We start from the raw sequence: 22,320 nt of genomic DNA on the forward strand, positions 1-22,320 counted from the left end.
AAGGCTAAAAAAACTAAGTCCACCACTTCAGTTAACCAGTGGCTTCTATAAATTCATAGTATACTCAGGGAGAATTCAAGTTTAAAAAGAGTGAAATAAATAGTATTTCAGAAATACATGCTAGTCCATCTAATAATGAATTCTATTCCTTTCCCTCCATATAACTCCACTATACAATTTTTGAAAATCAAAATAACTTTAATTATAACTTTCATAATATAGCTTTTAAAATAAGAATGGTTATAAACAACAGGAGAGATTTTTTTCCAAGTCCAACATGTGAGAACTTTCATATATAAAATATGTGTCATACTTCACTGTAATCTTGTTATAAGATACTTATTTTAGTCATGCTGATATCTCAAGATATATTTGGTATGCTTCTTTTGGAAACACACATGAACTATCATTAGGCTATATTCACAATTATTCAAAGACCTTTATCCAACTTAAGCACTTATTTTATTACTTAGTCTTATTCAAATATCAGCTATTTTCAAAATATTTAATCTATACCAAAAGATAGGAATTTGCTATACTGAGATTACTCAAATGGATATGAACCACAAGGCTTGAAAATAATGCCAAAAGATGGAAGAGTCTCAAAACTGCTTTCAACAGTGACAACAGCACTGAAACATAATACAAGCCTCACAAGATAGTTAAATGCAAGAATATTTACCAATATCTAGTCTTTTGAGGGGGGTTGGAACCTGTTTATCTTTTATATTCATCCCTATGTAAAAAAGCATTCAAAAAAATTTACTGTTTTTCTCCATTTTTTTGAATTTCTCAAATTACTTCAATTTCTGTCCTATTAAGTAAAAACACTGCAAATAAAATCTCTACAAAATTAAAACAAAGCAAGTCCTATATAACATAGGCTTAAATGACACCAGATTTGTCTAGAGTGGGAAAGGTTCTAATTTTTTTTTTAATGGTAGAAAAAGAATTTTAGTTGGGGAGCAATCGCCTAAGTATTTATAAAATTGGAAGTACTCTCACACATGTGTGTGTGCTAAGTTGCTTCAGTCGTGTCCGACTCTGCGACCTTATGGACGTTCTCCAGGCAAGACCACTTCCTTCTCTAGACTCTCACACACAGGCAACATAAATAAACTGCTTACTCGGATGAATTTTCAAAATGTATTTTAATCTCATTCCAGGAAGAAAGAAAATTTCTAGATACAAACGCATCTCATTCAATCACATTTTAACATACATTCAGCAACTTAAAATATTATAAGAATCCAATATTTTCATCTTTTATAATCTCAATATATTATATATTTAATATATAATATATATATGTACAATACATACAGGTAGTCAGCAGGATTACAAAGTAATTTTTTAAAAGTCTGATCAACATTGATAAATACTTTTGGACTATTAAAAAGAACTATACTTAGGATCATAGAATAAAATAAAATATGGGAGGTCCAAACCTAATGGCAAGACTGCAAATGTTCATGTAGCCAATCATTTAAAAGATCCCTCAAGTTGGACAGAATGGATTTTAAAGCAATACTCTCGCTACTCTCAAGCAGCAGTACTTGTAAATATTAAGCATGTACATCTCCATTTAATTTAAAATTTCTATGCAGCTTTCTTTACTGTAATATACAGTAGCTATTTCTTCCTTTCTGTTGGATTTTGCCATTGTTGCTGTTTGAAGAGTGACTGGTATATTACCAACAGAAGTGACTTTAACTCCCTCTCCTCCCCTAAAGCATGGCTCAGTTTGAAGATTGTTCTATAGGCAGCTATTATGAATATCAACAGTACCTTAATACCATTAACAGAACCAATCAATAACTGGAGTCATATGAGAAGTTTCAAAGACTGATGGAGGTTTCTGTAAACCAAGGTCATCGGAAGTATTACACCTGCAGATAGCCCTCTCACATCCCTTAATGCGAGGAGTTAAAATTTCAACACCATAGTATAGCAGTTAACAACCTATTCTATAATTTAAAATATTAATATCATTAATCCACCCTGAGAATACAGAGGAAGTATTTAAAACAAGATATTCTGATATGGTTTCTTTCCTTTGTATTTGCTTTCTTCTGGTTTTAGTTGGCCCTTCAAGGGTACGATATTTGAATTCAAAGCGTGACTTTGATATCCATTTTTGTTAACTGAGGTTCATGCCACAGTGAGATACTGGTGATAGAAAAGCCCAAAAAGGCTTGTAGAAAAGAGACAAGCAGCAATCCACCAGGTCAGAAAAGACAGCAGTCCTCGAAAAAGCAGAGGAGTGAAAATGTTTTTTAAGCTGCTCAGTGCCACTGTTATTTGTGTAACAGTTACCTTCATCTTCCCATCAGCAGATGGTAATTCAGAGTGAACAGAACTGGAGGGTAGACTATTATCCACCGGCAAGGCAGACATAGATTCTGGATAAATCCCCCAGGAATGATTACCTAGAGAATTAAAGATGCAAATAAAATGTGAAGAGTAAGTAATTCCAAAGCTTCTTATTAAAAAAAAAAAAATTCCTTAACTTATATTTCAAATTAAGAACAAGAAGTTTAGTGGCACAACAAATTATTTTATGTTGAAAATAAAGTAAAATAATAAGCTTTCTACATATTTAGGGAAAATTCACTTAACTTGACCAGACTATAATCTAACCTTCTCAGTAGAACTACACATAAAAGCCAAAAACTAATTTATTTTTAATTAACTGCATTAAAATCTGGTAAAATAACAAAAACATTCTCTTCCCTGTATAATGCATGAATCAACTACCTCTACTGGAGCGACAGAACAGATTCTGTAACTTCTTAGAATCTTTTCTACCTCTAGAATATCAGAGTAATTTCTTTCTCAGAAACTATCTATGATCCCAATGTGAGAGACTATTAATAGCTTCCAGAAATTTTTTCATCATACACTTTCCTAGTTGATAGGATATGAGTCATATAATTCACCAATGAGCCACTCTTTTCCATAGATTCCTGAAAGAGTATTTACATCTGTCATCAGCTCTACAGTATCTATAAGTCCACGCAACAATGCTTTCAATTCTCTTGGGCTTCTAAAACCCCTACACTGGCAGACTGCCAGATCTAAGCAAAGAAATACTCAACTCGGTAATAGATAATTCTTGAGTAACACCACAGAGGGGCTTGATTGTTTAGTGAATAGACTTATAGAAGAACTTTGTTCTGCAACTGAGAAATCTTACTCTATCCAAGTTAAGTTATCTGAAGTAGAACCCACCAAAAGATCCAATTCATAAATTTAAAAGTACCTCATAATAATTTAAACATTATACACTAACACAATTCTAAAATACAAAATATTAAGACTAAAAAGTGCTTACTCAAGTTACTCAGAATTAACCTTTAGCAAACAATTCTTTTAACATTATAAAGATTTTCAAAATCTTTATAATCTTGATTTTGATTTTCAAAATCAAGAAGATAAATCAATGAATCAACTTCTAGAGCTTAAAGGTTCCCATGTTTCCTCGTAAAACTTCTAAAGACAGAATCAATTTTAAGAGGCATATTTCTTTGTAGGTAACAGAAAACATTATGAATTACAGGTAGAAAGTAGAGCAATGAGCTTCCCAGCTGCCAGGATATGCCTACCTAGAGTTTTCAAAAGCAGGGTTGTGTGAAGCAGCATGACCAGAGGAGCCACATACTGCAGCGCAATGACACAAAGGTAATAAAAGACTCGAGCGACCTGGAACAACATTTTTAAGTTTCTAACACAGCTGATATGTTATGAATGAGTTAAACTTTTGTATCAAACTTTTGAATCATCAAACTGAATCGCTTAAAAGATAAATAATCCTTCCATGGGAAGAAAGCTAACTGGAAATAAATTTGTACTTCATTATAAACGCCCCCAGACTGACTTCAGAAAGGCTCAGTTTGAAGATTCTTTAAAATGTGAAAAAAGCATTAAATCCCTTAAAAATTGTTAAGTGATTAATACAAATTAGAGAAACAAAATCAGTGAAATTCAAATGGCATATATTCACTTATTTCAAATATAAAACAAAATGCTAAAATTTCTGAAGACACCTAAAATATCAAAGTAAATAACAATAAAAGTCATAGAGGAACATAACCCCCTCATAAATAAAAATATTAATCCCTATTTACATTAGACTGAAGTAAAATTCAAAGTATGAAAATACATGAAAGGTAAAACATAAAAAGTTATTTGAATCTTGACAGAGTCAAGATGAAATTCCAGAGTAAAAAAACAAAAGAGGATCTGACACCATGTTTCTTTAAAAAGACTTGATCAGCTTGTGGGTCTAGTTCATTACATCGGTGGATGGATTCCTAGCACGTTCCTTCTCTGGGCTCTCCATTAAGTTAAAATTTATGTTCCATGTTCAAGTACTTGGATTAACGTTAAAAGGAATACATTTAGTCACTAAAACTAGTATTTCCTATTCTTTAAGTCACAAAAGCTATACAATATACTGTGATGTCTTTCAGATCAGTTAGGGGAGTCCCATTTAGCAAACGTAGATATACCACAGCTTTGTAACCCAAACTGTCTGATACTTAAAAGTACTTAAGGCAGGAAGGGGAACTGAGACCCTTTCTTCACCTAACACCAAAATCAGATCAATGTCTCTGACATCTGTCAGTTTAAGATTATTCTATCTGTTCATAATAAGAATATCATGGAATGAAACTACTACTGAAGGAAATCAAACACTTTTATTTTTGTGCATGTGCGTGCTAAGTCGCTTCAGTCGTGTCCGATCCTTTGCAACCCCATGCGATCCTTTGCAACACGCCAGGCTCCTCTGTCCATGGGATTCTCCAGGTAAGAACACTGGAGTGGGTTGCCATGCCTTCCTCCAGGGGATCTTCCTGACCCAGGTTCAAACCTAGGTCTCCTGCACTGGCAGGTGGGTTCTTTACTGCTAGCGCCATCAGTATTTGCTATTTTTCATTTTGGCAACAGTGTAAAACTTACCATTTTCTGAAGCTCAACTGTGCTTATTCGCCCTGCTTCTTTCTTCATTTGATCCACACATTTCTGGGCTAAGTTTAAGTAAGCTTGCAGGTGACTACGCATCATGGCCAACCGCAAAGCACAGAGCACGATTATTAACCAGAGTCGCAGAGTATCGAACGTAGCTTCTGTCATTCTACAGATCAAAAAGTTGATATGGTGCTCTCAAAGACCAAAAAATGCTAGCATGCTAGTTCTATGTGTTAATGTTCACTGGATAAGATATTTAATACAAGTAAATCTAGACTTGGTTACAACTGGAGACATGAAGTGTCCCACTCTATCACAGACTTACAGGATACTTTCATTTGCATAACAAATAAATGCATCATGAAACGAAGAAGTACCAGATAAGTCTAAAAGAAAAAAGTAGAGCAATATTTGGGATTCCTTTCTCTATCCATCCTCCCAGCGTGGGGGTAGGGGAATGACTCTAAGCAAAAAGGGAAGTTGGGAGTTCTTAAACTGGAGACTACAAGAAAGAAGGAAGGAAACCCCAGGAGCTTGCCCGTGAACTATTGAGTTAACAACCCATCTGTTTCTGGCTACAGCTTTGTTTGATCACATAAACACCTGAGTAGGATCTTTCACTCTGCTGAATTCCTGACTGGGATCAAGAATTCTGATATAATACAATAAAATCAGATGCTCTTTAAAGAACTTTAGAAAGAAGAGGTAAACTCTGATGTCCTTTAGGGGTTTAACATTTATAAAAGACCATGGTTTCTGCTTAGATAAAAGATAACATTGTAATTTGAAGACAATGCTTATACCGAGCCTGGCTCTATTCAAATTTCTAGTACTATCAGGTAGTTAAACATGTGACTGTTGAAATGTGTCTAGTGATCTGCCAGACAGGATGTGGAACTTACAAGTGTCTCCCCCAAATTCTTAAAGACTATGAGGGTAGACTGGATGGCTATAAAGAAGAATGAGTGGGAAGAGATATAAAACCAACACTTTGTTCCAAAATGGGCTCTATTATCATCCCCGTCTTCCGTCCAGTGTAAGCACCTAGGAAAGGGACTAAAACTACAATACAGAAAAAGCTGCCTGTGGAAATAAAGTTGAAAAACAGTACAGGAAACAGAAAAGGCAGAGAAGATGAGAAAGGATACAGTTTTGGTTGAACTACTTATGAAACAGAGGTGATAGAGGGATGGAGCAAAGGCTTTATTATGCATGCTCTTTACTGGTTTCCTTTTTACAAGGCCATGAGAAATGCACATTGGTTAGCAAGCATAAAGGCAAACTTTTATCAATACATTTACATTATAATAAACAATAAGATTAAAGCATCAGTCATGTGAGAATGAGAGTACACAAAGATTTAGGACAGTCCACAGCCTTGAACCCTTCCAGGGCCTACAGACAATACTGTGCTCCCTGGTGTGGTGCAACCAGGGGGCTTGGCTGGTAGAGTTCTGAAGACAGCTAGTATATACACTTTGAGGATGGCAGGTAATAGAAATGAAGGGAATGGTACGAGGCAGTGAATCAAAAAATATGTGCCCTGTTTACGAGGAGTTCAGGATTTAGGTAACAGTTCTGCTGCTAAGTCACTTCAGTCGTGTCCGACTCTGTGCAACCCCATAGACCGTAGCCTACCAGGCTCCCCAGTCCCTGGGATTCTCCAGGCAAGAACACTGGAGTGGGTTGTCATTTCCTTCTCCAATGCATGAAAGTGAAAAGTGAAAGTGAAGTCGCTCAGTCGTGTCTGACTCTTAGCGACCCCAGGGACTGACTGCAGCCTACCAGGCTCCTCCGTCCATGGGATTTTCCAGGCAAGAGCACTGGAGTGAGGTGCCATTGCCTTCTCCTTACAGTTCTACTAATAGTTACCTAATTAGTACCTCTAATTCAGATTGCTTACTTAACTTCCTAAGGATTTGGTCAGTTGATATGATAGGGTATCTCAGGAAAGAGTCTGAGCTGGGGCAAAATATGCAGGTAAAGAAAAGGCAGAAGAAATTCCTCCAAATTCTAGAAGACATTCTAGGTATCACTGTACAGGTTCTCTTTTGGTGTTCTTAAGAGGTTATAAGCACACATGGACTCTGCCTGCATTTCATTTCTTGAGGCCCAAGCAGAACACATGGATGGATGAGTTTAAATACATTTCTGGGTGGAAACTACGTTCTCACCATTTTTGCCTCTCACTACAAATAAAGGCCTTTGACCAACCATTTACTCCATGTGACAGACAAAGGACCTGGGTTAATGGGCAGCCGTTCTTTCTCAATCTACCACATGGGCTTTGGATTTTAAACAAAAATTGAAAACCACTGCTGTCTAATCACTTAATGTAATTATCTAACAAATAAAAAAGGAATAAAATGGAGCACAGATAAGACTATAATTTTGTTTCCATCATTTACCAAGTAAGAATACTGGAGTGGGTTGACATTCCCTTTTCCAAGGGATTTTCCCGACCCAGGGATCAAACCTGGGTCATCCACATTGCACTGCAGGCAGATTCTCTATCTTAGTCTAGAACCCTACAATCCTTAGGATTAACTTTTAAATACTCAGAGTGAACCTGTCAAGTTGAAATTACCATTAAAGCTTACTTATGTGGGGAAAAAATGTTATGACTTCAAAGTATACTTTCTTAGTTCAATAAGGTTAAGTGTTAAACAAAAAAAAACATGGTCATCACTGATTCTATACTTATTCCAACACAAATCTGTACCAGGGTCTAAAAGAAATGCATAATGTAAAATGCATACTGTGGAATCAATGACTAGCCAAGTTTTTCTATTTTAATTTTGATAAGGCAAAGCAGTGGAAGGAACAATTATTAAGCACTTACTTCTAGCCAGTTGCATTACATGTGTTCTTTCATTTAATTCCAATGATAACCTTGTGAGGTAGATACTATTATCTTCATTTTCCAGATGGGGAAACAGAGGCTCAGTGAAGCTAAATAATCTCCCTCAAGTGACAGCTTTAGTGAGGATCAGAACTGGGGTTTGAACCAGCTCTGCCTGAATCTTTTTATTACTCTAATAGTTCCATAAGGCTAATGAGCTAACATATCAAGTACAGTTACTAATGCCTTTTAATAAACTGTTTATTTTCTTCTTCTCCTGTTAAAGTACAGTTGTCTAATTGGGGAATAAGGCCTGCTATTAGATAATAATGTTAAGGCTTTATTTTTAATTTTGATAGGTATGACAACACTGTCATGTAGAAAAATATCTTTATTTTTTAGAGAGGCATACTGAAGTTCTTAGGGGTAAAAATGTTATGCTTCTGGTTTACTTGAAAAGATACTTTATCAAAAAATAAAACAAAAAACTGAATATGGAAAATATTAATAACTCTTAAGGGGCTGAATATATGAACTTTCATTTATAAAATTTTCCCTTTATAATTTTCACAATTAAGAAAAAATAACAGAAATGTACGAAGTGTCTTAAAAACAAGTGCTATCAAAAAAAAAGAGAAAAATCTCAGATATCAACTGGACATCAAGTGAAAAAGCAGAAAAACTTACAACTGTATAAGATAATATAAGTGCAGAGTAATAATAATTCACAATCATACTGAAGATCACCAAAAGTTTAAATGATGACCTGTAATTTCCATTTTATGATATTTTAAAACATTTCTATTAATGTTTTAAAAATACACTCTTAATATTATAATTAAAAACATGAACACAGTAAAAAACATTTCAGAAAAGTTTTGATTATATAATAAAATAAAAATTAGCCCCCAAATACCCATACTTACAAAGGGACACTTTCTTTACCCAATGGTGGGTTCATAATGTAGTCTTTGGTGATGGGTTTTACCCAGAGCAGAACCATAAACAGAGGTGCCAAGAAGTTGATATGAAGTAATGTTCTGAAAGTATGTAAGAAATAAACATAAAAATCCAGAAGCAAAATACACTAATAAACTACAGAAACTTGGAACTTAAAAAATGAAGGTAGGAACTTTAATTTCAGTATTCTATATTAAGGTATTGTTGCCACCATTATATTAATCATTATCACTCAACACTAATTTGAGCCCTTATAAAAACACCTTATTATTTTAATGTTTCAGATGAGAACATTTAGATTGAGGAAAGTTAAACGATTTGCACATGGTAATATTACAGGTGAGAAAGAGATTATGCACTAAAATCTAAATCTGTTCACTCCCACTCTAGGGTTCTTTAACAATCTCCTACTGTATCCCTGATTTAATACACTGGTATTTAAATGATTCTCTAATCAATGAATCCAGTGGATTTTCAGGATAAGAGTCATCTTCTGATATTTTTCAGTCCAGCAGACACAAAGCAGCTTCTGATTACTTACAAATAAGAGACCTATTACAAGGTCCAAAATACCAGATGGGATATGGCAGGTGGAAGCCATTGCATTTGTAATGATCATGTATAATGTTTTAATTAATTGTTAAATCATAAATGATTCACATTTTTATTTCTTCTTGAAGAATTATGAATGTATCTGAAATGAATTTCCCTATCCTATACAAACCAGGAGAAATTCACGATACTCCCACAAGGCAATATACCCAATACAGCAAAAGGTTTCAGGTGTGAGATGCAACGTCATTCTTAACTGTTGCCCCAAGTCTGTACCCTACAGAGACAGATGACTGATAAAAGACTGTCCTTGTTTCAGAAAGACGTTCTTCAGACTATTACCATGTACTGTTTTCATTACAAACCATGCGAGGAAGAGAGACTAAACTGCAGGGTTTAAAATACACACACACACGCACACACTTTAAAATACCAGTGCAGTGCAAGTGATAGTGATTTCTGAGAGTAAGCGGCTGGCTCAGGAAACCATGAAGACCTACCTGACCAGGGAGAGGCGGAACTCTGGCCCTGAAGCGAGTACTACTGCCTGGCCCCGGGTGACAAGAACGCAGCTCTTTGCGCCAGTCTGCTGCCCTCACTACAAAACTAGCTCGCCACACCCTGTATCCGGGCAGAGTGCTACAACACAATGTGTGTGTGTGAGGGGCCGTTTGTAATACACGGAAAATAAAACTCCAGATTCCCAAAGGGAAAAATTGGAAAAAGCTACATTTTTCTGAGAAGGAAAAGAAAATGTGCCCCCCACCCCCACCCAACCCTCAGTGTCTCCAATCCCAAACTACCACTAAATGCTTTAAATGTTTTCATAAAGTGATTCTTTCATCCCAGAGCCTGGGTAAACCATCGGGTGCGGGGGAAGAAAGCAGCAGTATTAGGTATGCAGTGTTGCTAGGGAACACTCTAGTATCAAGGAGCAGCCCACAGCGGTTTCAGTAGCTGGTGAAGGGCTCCCCTCCACCCACCCTTTCAGCTTATTTAAATCATAACACTGGGGTTAGTGGACTGAAGTGTGTGTGTGTAGAGAGGAGGGGGAGAACCAGGTTTTGTTTTAAAAGAAGCCATTAGAGAGACGGATGGTGGGAGAAAAGCAGGATGTAGCCAAGAGCATGCTGAGTAAAAGGAGCGGAAAAGAGGAATGAAGGAGTGTGTACTAGGAGGTGAGAATAAGTAAACACACACAAAGCATATGCAGGAAAAAAGGGAGGAGAGGAAAAACACAGAAACATTTTCAAAATTAAAATAAAGGAAAATGACAGAGGTAGGAGAGAGAAGAACGTGAAAAGACAGAGAATCAGCATCATTAAATGTAGGTTTTTAAAGAGCAGAAATGTTAGGAAAATGACTATTCAGAGAAACTTAATGCCTATATATACATATATAAAAATGGAATATTCCCAACTTGGGCTTCTACTGCAAAACAAAAAGAGGATTTGGAAATTTGGATCTGGATATGAAATGATGAAGATAAAAATCTGTTCCTCTGCCAAGGTGTCTACACCAAGAAAAGAATCTCTGACAATCACAAAGAATATAGTAAGTGGGCTCTGACTTACATGTAGAGATTCAAATACAATTTTTCTGTATTTGAAAACTAAAATAGCAAACTGTAATTTAACACTATACAGTATTAGTAATCCCAAAGTAAAATAAGCTTACAAACAGGTCAGTAATATAAAGAAAACAAACATTTCTTATGTGCACAGATTTAATTTCAAAACATTTTAAAATAAAATGCTTTAAATACAAAATTAGGTTAAATCAAATCATTTATATGAAATGTAAATAAGTACTTTTAACTTGAAAATTCTAATTTAAAGAAATTCCCATAGATCCTCAGATCAGTGGTAGAGATTATGATATCATAAACATTGAACTCTGAGTTCAAAAGAACATAAATATTAATATTTCCATTTTAACAGGAAGAAAAGAAATTTAATAATTAGTGCTTTTTTCTTATACAGGACTTAAAGTTTAGAAAAGAATGGAAGAAACTTGCTTATAGTAGAAAGAGGAAGCAGTGTGACATCAAATGGTTATTATTTTCAATACAATAATTTATGATTTCATTACAATAATATACCTTCATTAAGATGGAAAACATATATTTATCTGCATGTGCTTATGTACATTTTCCGCTTACTGTGTAATTTTTTCTGTTGCCAAATTCAGGGCATCCAGATGCATTTGAGCCAGCCGTAATCCAGGAAATGTCAAAAAAGCCCCAATGAGTGAACAGAAAATAGCCAGGAAAAATTTGAAAGTAAGTTTTGAAACAGGACCCCTAAAATTAAAATTTTTAAAAAAGCTGGTAAGTTTTTGAAGTGAACCTTCTAGAATTTTTCTTTTCTTCTAATTAATTACTTTATAAGTCACAATAATACAAGTAATACAAAGTAAACTCCTACAGAAAGACAGTTCTTTATTCCACCACTATAAGGGATTTTAGTGAATTATGAACTTAATCAGACATCTCTTAAGCAACACTTTTAACAATATTACCTACATATTCGGCAAAAAAATAATGTGACTCATGAATTTCATTTACTGTCTGATGGAAGAGGAATTAAGTTAAATAAGAGCAAATTCAAATCCGAATTCTATAAAAGATACTGTTTATACAAATGTAAAAAATATGAGGATATTGCTAAAAGAGACAGTCCTACTTAAAAAAGAATTCTTTTCACTGATTAAAAACAAAGAACTACTTACAGTAAGTGCTATTTTACTAAAAATGGAAAAATTTAACTTGAATAATACTTAATTTTAAAAAAACTTACTGAGATTCTAAACCTTGCTTTTCAAGAAACTGCATCGCACTGTCTGAAAAATTTGTAAACCCTGTAGGGGGAAGAAAATTTACTCTTATCATAGGAGTAAAATACAGAATCTTTCTTTGGAAATAAAATGCTAGAGTATCTTAAATTCTGAAGTGACAAGCTTAGCTCTTTTATGTGCTAATTAGTATGTCATAATGCAATAAAATTTAGTTATTAGGAGAAATAGCCTTTGAAAACATCCCTTTGATATATATACATTCCATATAATTTGCATTAAAATCTGCATCTTTATCTATGTGAGTAAACATTAGCATTAGAAACACTTATTTAAGGAAAAAATGAGGAGGGGAGAGCATTTTTGGAAAAAGCTAGGAAAAACTTAGCTAAAAAAAAAACACCTTAAGAATAATAAAGGTTATTTAGAACATTTCAGAATATAAACCTAATTTTAAGAACTTATATTAAATTATTACCTGTTTCAAGTCCGAATTCCAGATAGTTTTCTGTTACAATCAAGACAGCCATTGCTTTCACAAAGAAAAAAAATCCAAAGGTAACACAGACTGATCTTTCACCACCATCTTCTACTTTAAAATAGTGTGTAGTTAATGAAAATAGAACTTTGCTGCAAAAGGAAAAGTTCAGGAAAAACAACAAATAACTTTGTGGAAGTTAAACACAACCATCTTTACAGGACCTGAACTCCAATAAAATTTGATTACAACATTCATTTTGATTCTACAATATTTCTCTACAAGGTGTCTTTTGGAAGAAGTGAAAAACTAATGAAAATCTGATTAGTCTTTCAGAAAATAAAAACAAAGCAAATCTAAGAGAAGTTTGTAACATTTTAAAATAAAGCATGCACATATACTACACTGTAATTAGGAAAACAATGTATTTCCAGTTTCTCTAACTCAAATTCAGTAGGAGGTTATTACAATAATTTTATGAAATAGGGTCTTGGTGACATGAAAAGCATCTTAGGGAACTTCTTTTTATTGGGTGTGATTGTCAAGTTGTTTATATTTAGAATTAAACACACAACACAGGAATTATCTGTAAATCATCCACTAATTTAAACTTTGAGAACTACAAAAAATTTTTGTAACAGTCATTGGTAAGCTTCGGTACAAAAACTGAGCATCTGGGATCACCATTTCACACTACAATGAAACAAAAAACAGGTTTCTGTTGAGTACTCAAAATCAACCAAAGACTCAACATGCTCACCTATTTTAAAATATTTAAATTTTATATGAAAATACTAAATACATTATTTTATCTGAACTCCCTCTTAATTAATCAAGATCAATCAGTGGATGATTCACAGCTAGAATCCAGATTTCTGTTATATCAAATTGTTCTCCTGGAAAGCATAAACCCACCCAACAAAATAAGTTGTTTGGCCAAAAAATCTAGAAAAGCAACTTTAACGTAAATTATATGTCAAGCATGAAAAATAATAACAGCTGTCATTTAGTACTTGCCAAGTGCTAAGCATTAGCAATTATTTCATTTCATCCCTACATTAGCCAACTATTATCACTACTTTTCCAGATTAAAAAAAAATGTGGCAGACAGGTTCATACTTCTCCGGTGGTGCCAGTGGTAAAGAACCCACCTGACAATACAGGAGACATAAGAGACAAGGGTTTGATCCCTGGGTTGGGAAGATTCCCTGGAAAAGGGTGTGGAAATCCACTTTAGCATGTTTTTATTTTTATTTTTTAACACCAAAAACATTTTGTATTGGGGTATAGCAGTTAATCCCAATTAATTATAGCATTATCACAAATGAACAATGTGATAGTTTAAGGTGAACAGTGAAGGGACTCAGCCACACACACACACACACGTATCCATTCTCCTTCCCACCCAGGCTGGCACATAACATTGAGCAAAGTTCCATGCGCTATACAATAGGTTTTTGCTGGTTATCCACTTTAAATAGAGCAGTGTGTATGTTACCTTTCCAAAGTGCTTAACTATGTCCTCCCCACAGCAACCATGAGTTTGTTTTCTAAGTCCATGAGTCTCTGTTTTGTAAGTTCATTTCTATAATTTCTTTTTCGATTCCACATATAAAGAATGTCATATGATATTTCTCCTTCTCCGTCTTACTTCACTCATTCAGTATGACACTCTCTAGGTCCATCCATGTTGCTGCAAACAGTCTTTTTTCACTCTTTTTAAGGGCTGAGTAATATTCCATTGTGTGTGTGTTGGGGGGGGGGTGTATTCACACATCTTCTTGAGAACTATAACAAAAAAAAATCTCAAAATCTGCATGGAGACAAAGAAGACCCTGAATAGTCAAAGCAATCTTGAAAAGGAAAACGGAGCTGGAACAATCACGCTCCCTGACTTCAGACTATACTACAAAGCTACAATCATCAAAACAGGATAGTACTGGCACAAAAACAGAAATACGGAGTCAATGGAACAGGACAGAACACCCAGAAATAAGCCCATGCACCAAAAAAGCCAACTAATCTATGACAAAGGAGGCAAGACCATACAAATGTGGAAAGACAGTCTCTTCAACAAATGGTGCTGGGAAAACTGGACAGCCACATGTAAAAGAATGAAATTAAAACATTCCTTAACTGCATACACAAAAATAAGCTCAAAATGGATTAAAGACCTAAACATTAGTTGGGCACTATAAAACTATTAGAGTAAAACATAGGCAGAACACTCTCAGACATAAATCACAGCAAAATCTTTTTTAATCCACATTCCAGAATAATGGAAATAAAAGCAAAAATAAACAAACAGGACCTACTTAAAACTGAAAAGCTTTTGCACAGCAAAGGAAACAATAAACAAAAAGACAACACAGAGACTGGGAGAAAATATTTGCAAATGATATGACTGATAAGGGATTAGCTGCATAATCTTGGGCAGGTGCGTGCATACATGCAAAGTCACATCAGTCAGGTCTGACTCTTTGTGATCCCATGGACAGAGGAATGGATAAAGAAGATGAGGTATATACATATCCACTCCAGCATTCTTGCCTAGAGAATTTCATGGACAGAGGTGCCTGGTGGGCTACAGTCCATGGGGTCACAAAGAGTCAGACATGACTGATGTGACTGCATGCACACACTTGACCAAGATCATACAGCTAGATTAGAGGCAGCTGGGATTTAAATCTAAGTTGCCTGGATCCAGAGTACATTCAGCTAACAATTTTGTATACTGTGTCTATGGAAATGCTTAAAGCACCTACGGTACAGGATAGTTTAGCAATAACACATGAAATCATTTTAAAAATAGAGCTGCCTTGGCAGCAGTAAATGGTTTGTTCAAACATTCTCATAGTCAGAAGAATTCTTATTCAGGATCAGATAAGCAAGTATAAGGACCCTTGTCCTTCCACTTTAAAAGGAAGCTGTACTTTGATTCTATTCAAAATATGCTAATATAGTTACTACCCATTCTCCATTAGGATCCTACCTAGGATACTGGATATAAACGTAAATAGAGTCCCAGCTGCTCTAGCTATGGGCATCTACCCTAAGTAAGCCAACCTGAAGGTAATAAAGACAGGTGATTTTTTTGATTTTCCAAATGCAAGTTGAAATAAATCTCTGCTAGAATGTAAACTTCGTATCAGTAATTCTTGTCTCTTGTTCACTGCTCAGATGGAGCACCAAAAAGTGACTGGCACATAGTAGGTACTTCAGTTCAGTTCAGTTGCTCAGTCGTGTCTGATTCTTTGTGAACCCATGGACTGCAGCACGCCAGGCCTCCCTGTCCATCACCAACTCCCAGAGTTTATTCAAACTCATGTCCATTGAGTCAGTGATGCCATACAACCATCTCATCCTCTGTCATCCCCTTCTCCTCAAGCCTTCAATCTTTCCCAGCATCAGGGTCTTTTCAGAGTCAGTTCTTCACATCAGGTGGCCAAAGTATTGGAGTTTCAGCTTCAACATCAGTCCTTTCAATGAATATTCAGGATTGATTTCCTTTAGGATGGACTGGTTGGATCTCCTTGCAGTCCAAGGGACTCTCAAGGGTCTTCTCCAACACCACAGTTCAAAAGCATCAGTTCTTCACTGCTCAACTTTCTTTATAGTCCAACTCTCAAATCCATACATGACTACTGGAAAAACCATAGCCTTGACTAGACGGACCTCTGTTGGCAAAGTAATGTCTCTGCTTTTTAATAGTCTGTCTAGGTTGGCTATAACTTTTCTTCCAAGAAGTAAGCATCTTTTAATTTCATGGCTGCCGTCACCATCTGCAGTAATACTGGAGCCCCCCAAAATAAAGCAGGTACTTAAACAATAACAAATTCTGCCATAGAAATAATGTTTTACACGGTAATCCAGGTAAGCTGAAACAGTATTAATTCTATGCTTTAATAGACCTTTAAATTGGGAGATATCCAGGGTTCAAACACTTGATCATTATACATATATATAACCTGAGTTACGGTGAACATAAGAATATGTATTAGCTCCTCTATAATTACCATTATTACAGCTCTTAGAGGGCTTCCCTGATGGCTTACACAGTAAAGAATCCACCTGCAATGCGGGAGACCTGGGTTCGATCCCTGGGGTGGGAAGATCCCCTGGAGGGGATGGTAACCCATTCCAATATTCTAGCCTGGAGAATCCCCATGGACAGAGGCACCTGGCAGGCTACAGTCCGCAAGGTCACAAAGAGTCAGACACAACTGAGCAAATAAGCACACAGTGCAGGGGACATTTATTTCATCCAAGGATGGACATGAGAAAGTACAGAAAAGGTAAGGAACTAACGGAAGCAGAAGAGATCAAGAAGAGGTGGCAATAACACAAAGAACTATACTAAAAAGGTCTTAATGACCCGGATAACCACCATGTGGCCACTCATCTAGGACATCCTGGAGTGTGAAGTCGAAGTGGGCCTTCAGAAGCATTACTACGAAAAAAGCTAGTGGAGGTGACAGAATTCCAACTGAGCTATTCAAAATTCTAAAAGATGATAATGCTAACGTGCTGCACTCAGTATGTCAGCATATTTGGAAAACCCAGCAGTGGCCACAGGACTGGAAAAGGTCAGTTTTCATCCCAGTCCCAATGAAGGGCAATGTCAAAGAATCTTCAAACTACCACACAATTGCGCTCATTACACATGCTAGCAAGCCAGTCCCAACACTTAATGGCAAACAGATGGAGAAAAAGTGAAAACAGTGACAGATTTTATTTTCTTGGACTCCAAAATTACTGCAGATTGTGACTGCAGTCACGAAGCAGAGATATCACTTTGCCTACAAAGGTCTGTACAGTGAAACTTATGGTTCTTCTAATAGTCATGTGCAGATGTGAGAGTTGGCTGAATGTGAAAGAATTCATGCTTGCGAATTGTGGTACTGTAGAAGACTTGAGAGTTCCTAGCACTGCAAAAAGATTAAAACCAGTCAATCCCAAAGGAAATCCACCCTGAATATTCACTGGAAGGACTGGTGCTGAAGCTGAAGCTCCACTACTCTGGCCACGTGATGCAAAGCGCCAACTCACTGGAAAAGACCCTATGCTGGGAAAGACTGAGGACGAGAAGGGGGCGACAGAAGATGAGACGGTTGGATGGCATCACTGACTCAATGGACATGAGTTTGAGCAAACACTGGGAGAAAGTGAAGGACAGAAGAGTCTGGTGTGCTATATAGTCCATGGGTCGCAAAGAGTCAGACACAACTTAGAGATTGAACAACAACAGTAAAGACCAACAACTCTCTGGGATAATATACTCAAAGTGAAAAACAACAAAGAAGAAGTTTTACTCTAAGATCTGTTTTCATCAGTGGTAATAACAAAAATATAAATTATTTACCACTCGGGGTTATAAATTTAAAGGATGTTCTAAATTTAAAGGCTTAGGCTTTGTATTCTTAAAGCTTATTTAGAAGACAGTTCCCCCTTTTAAATGTCAAAAAAAAAAGTGAAGTACAAGACTAGCTCATTTTTATCCATCTATTCCTGGGGCAATCAACCCTTCAGAAGTGTGTGATGGGAAGCATCACTAATAACCACCCGAGTCACTTTTTCAGGCAGTATTATCCCCTCTCCCAACTTTCACTGTTCACACCTCGGTTAATTCCACTCTAGCTAATCTTCCTTTCACATGAACTTCTCTTACTTTTTCTCAAATACCATGATTCAAGATAAACACTTGCTCAGATTTATTTTCCTAACTACTTACTAGCAAAAGCATTATTTTCTTTGAAAAATAACATGGCCATGTGTGCTAGTTACAGATCAAATGAACTTTCATGGGCTAATCTGGGAGGAAATGCCTTTTTAGCATTATTTTTCTTAAAAGATTATTTTATTTCCAAGCATTTCAGAATACAATCTATATGTAAGTTGGAGGTACCATCTAAAAACTGCAGTCTTAACAATTTATCTGAACTCATTTTTGGCCATACTACATGGCATGTGGAACTTTCTGGACTAGAGATTGAACCTGCGCCCTCTGCAGTGGACGTCCAGAGTCTAAGCCACTGGGGAACCAAGAAGTCCTTATTTCAACTTTTTAATATATTTCCTTACAGACTATTATAAAGATATTAGTTACAGTGCTACATTCTATGAAATACCTGATTTCCTTTTAAGACAAGAGAAAACCACGCATGAAAAGCTAGATGACAACTTCTGAACTTTTTGATTAAAAAGATCTCAACTTTGTAATAACAAATACATGTTTTAGGACACATATAATCAGAAATACATATACTGTAGAGCTCCAGCATATACCTTCTGAAGACATCTACCAGGCACATTACTTTCATTCTAAATGTCTTATGTTCACCATAACTCAGGTTATATGTATGTATAATGGTCAAGTATTTGAGCCAATTACTTCTTTAAAGTAAAAATTAAAACTAATAAACAAGCAAATGCCACTGGTTTACATTAGTTCCCCAACCAAATACTCAGCGCCCTGACAGTCTTGCTCAATTTAACTCTGCAGTATTCTTGGTTATAAATCAATACACAGATATCTCAAACCGTACTAAAGAGGCTAAACCTCATAATAACAGATGTCAGTTTTTCTATGATACTGAACATTAGGAGAAAAGGGAAGCCAAATTATTTTCTAATAAGGGAAATAAATTTACAAGTCTTATATATCTGCAAAACTAACAATCTTTGCAAATTACAGTAAGAATTTAAAGAGTAATATTTACACTCTAGTTCTTACTTTGTAACGTAGAATTCTGTGCTATTCCTTCAAAATGCTTTCTTAAATCATCTAACATTATTATATAAGTTTTCCCTAAACATAGTTGTCAATCCTCTTCCTATTTTGGCTAATAGCTACTAAATCATTTATAAGCACCAAGAGTATACTGCATCACTGTAGAAGTTGCATGATTTTGTTACATTAAGCCTAAGCAAGGTTGTCAAATTGATAGGATGTTAATTTCAATTAAAATGATTAATGGGTATTTAACAAAGCACATTTGGTTTCCATGTCATTTAAAGATTAAGTGAACTTCTAAAACTTCTCTATAACTTAATCATTGCATACACATCCTATTACTATTTTTTCTCCTTTTCAATTAGAATATCATTCATTTCAGAGTTCTTGCAGTTATGCTCTTACATGAAAGACACTGATAGGTCTACAGTTGCTTAAAGTGGAAAGACTCTAGAGGGGGAAAAAAAATTAGGAAGATTAGGTATCCAGGAAGAAAATGACAGTAAACACCAGTTCCAGCTAGAGGAGATAAAGGCAGGACGTGCCCCACCCTCAGTGCAAACCCATCCCATTAACCTGGGTGAAGATATATTGTCTGTAATGGAAGATGCTTCTAAGAGGAGTTAGCTGTGAGTGCAGGTAGGAAAAAAGGTTACAAAGCATAACTCTAAGCCCTCTTGCATAATCTAAGCTCTTGGAATAGTTTCCTATTCCAAATTTTCTAATTAACTAAAGTAATAAACACTGCAGTTTAAATTTACATTATGATTGATTTTTTTGGTAATTCAATTAATAAAGAAAAACTACAAAGTTAAGACTTCCCTGGTTAATATTCTGAACTCCTCAGAGGAGAGACCAGCATTATAAGAGTCTATACACAATTATTTTTAAAATTATGTAACTTTAAAGCACAACTTAATTTTACTTATGATTAAGAAGTGATATAAATCACTTCAGTAAGAGTTGAAGCCAGGTTAAGTGTAAAAAATATGAAAGCAAATAACAAAGGGAAAATATCTAATTTTTAAACAGAGGACTACAGGATCTTTCCCTCATGCAAAGTGTAGCTTTTCTTATAACAAAGTGAAGTACCCAGTTTTCTAAGATAGCAAGTTAAGAACAATTTCACAAGTCTTAAACTTCATCTAACTTTTAACATGCAAGATGGAGTTTTATGAAAGATGAAACACTGTTTAAAAGTGGAGACATGGGACTTCCCGGGTGGCCCAGGGGCTGAGAATCCACCTACCAATGCCTGGCTGGGGAAGCAAGGCCCCACGTGCCAACAGCAGAGGCTGCCTGCCACAACTACTGAGCCTAAATATTCTGGAGCCCGCACTGCACGAAGGATCCTGCATCACGAAACTAAGATCCTGTGTGCTGCAACTAAGACCTGACACAGTCAACTAATTAAAAAAAAAAAGTGGTAAAGACATCCCAGAAAATAGATGCTCAAACTTTTCTCTCCAGGATATTCTGAATCCCATGCTCCTTATCTATCTCTTCGCCACAACTTAAAAATAAAACAAACAAAGCTAGTGGTTCATTTTATTAGTATCAAACACTATGGGTCCATCTCTTTCTTGGCATTCTAAAGAAGGGCTTACATATAAGGAGATAATAAGGGAAAAGGAGCAATATTTAAAATCACAACATAAAAACTCCAAACACCACACAAAAAAAAATGCTTCTGAGGCTTAGCTATGATTTCTCTCATTGCCTGGGGGGCCCCAAGTCTAGGTTGGAAAAACATTGCTTCATTTTTACTGAAAATGGATACTAGAGTCTATAAAGAAGACAATTTCAAACTCCTTCACTTACACTAAAAAGCAAAATAACATCTTCAGCCAGAAGTGATATCAAATGACCAAAAAGAAATTTTTCAAAGATTATACCTACTGCCAAATTTTGATACCATAGAATTATTAAACAACTTATAAGGTATGTCAATGCTAAAGGAAGAAAAAACAAAATTAGATGCAATCAAATTCAGGTGGGAAGTATAATCATATATTGTTAAAATGTTAATACAACCCTATACCTCAAACACCTAAAATGTTATAATGCCTACACCCAGAATTCATACTAGATAAATCTTCAAACCGGTTACTTATTGAGCCCCATATTGGAACAAAACCTTTCCATAACCCATAATGTAAACACACAAACAAATATTCTGATGTAAAATACCATGCTCTGCCTAGGGCCAAAGGTTCAAGCTTTCATTCAATAGTTCACAAGCCTCCATTTAAATCAGAACAGTGTATTTACAATCTCCTAAGTGTAAAGCCTTTGACTGTGTGATCACAATAAATTGTGGAAAATTCTTAGAGATGGGAATATCAGTCCAAATTACCTGTTTCCTAAGAAATCTGTCAAGAAGCAATACTTAGAACTGGACATAGAACAGCAGACTGGTTCAAAATTGGGAAAGGAGTACGACAAGGCTGTGTATGAGCATTTTGCTTATGTAACTTATATGCAGAGTACATCATGCAAAATACCAGGCTGGAAGAAGCTCAAGCTGGAATCAAGATTGCCGAGAAATATCAATAACATCAGACATGCAGATGATACCACTCTAATGGCATAAAGTGAAGAGGAACTAAAGAGCCTCTTAATTAACCCCTGAGTTCTACCTGAATGGAACACCTCCTTTAAATGCTAGCTTATTTTGCTTTATAAGATCTTCATTTCTGAAATAAACAGAATGTTCAGTTCAGTCACGTCTGACTCTCTGCGACCCCAAGAACTACAGCACGTCAGGCCTCCCTGTCCATCACCAACTCCTGGAGTTCACCCAAACCCATGTTCATTGAGTCATTGATGCCATCCAACCATCTCATCCGCTGTCGTCCCCTTCTCCTCCTGCCCCCAATCCCTCCCAGCATCAGAGTCTTTTCCAATGAGTCTGCTCCTCTCATCAGGTGGCCAAAGTACTGGAGTTTCAGCTTCAACATCAGTCCTTCCAATGAATATTCAGGACTGATT

The 22,320-nt window shown here is 35.8% G+C and overlaps 1 protein-coding gene across 3 annotated transcripts in view; it reads right to left on the minus strand.

Moving 5' to 3' along the window:
- Window positions 1-1,643: 1,643 nt before the first annotated feature.
- The window catches only part of TMEM161B (transmembrane protein 161B), a 72,153-nt gene continuing 51,476 nt past the window's right edge, over window positions 1,644-22,320 (minus strand). For 2 of the 3 annotated variants that reach the window (XM_069590062.1, XM_069590060.1), the window contains 7 exons: window positions 12,597-12,748; window positions 12,124-12,184; window positions 11,487-11,627; window positions 8,740-8,853; window positions 4,963-5,137; window positions 3,606-3,702; window positions 1,644-2,429 (listed from right to left, as the gene is read on the minus strand). In XM_069590062.1, coding sequence (XP_069446163.1) covers window positions 2,152-2,429; window positions 3,606-3,702; window positions 4,963-5,137; window positions 8,740-8,853; window positions 11,487-11,627; window positions 12,124-12,184; window positions 12,597-12,748 — 1,018 coding nt within the window. In that variant the 3' untranslated portion in view covers window positions 1,644-2,151. The remainder of the gene's footprint in view (window positions 2,430-3,605; window positions 3,703-4,962; window positions 5,138-8,739; window positions 8,854-11,486; window positions 11,628-12,123; window positions 12,185-12,596; window positions 12,749-22,320) is intronic. The other variant, XM_069590061.1, reaches the window with a different exon arrangement.

The sequence above is a fragment of the Ovis canadensis genome, chromosome 5 (assembly GCF_042477335.2).
Source record: "Ovis canadensis isolate MfBH-ARS-UI-01 breed Bighorn chromosome 5, ARS-UI_OviCan_v2, whole genome shotgun sequence".
Lineage (NCBI taxonomy): Eukaryota > Metazoa > Chordata > Mammalia > Artiodactyla > Bovidae > Ovis > Ovis canadensis.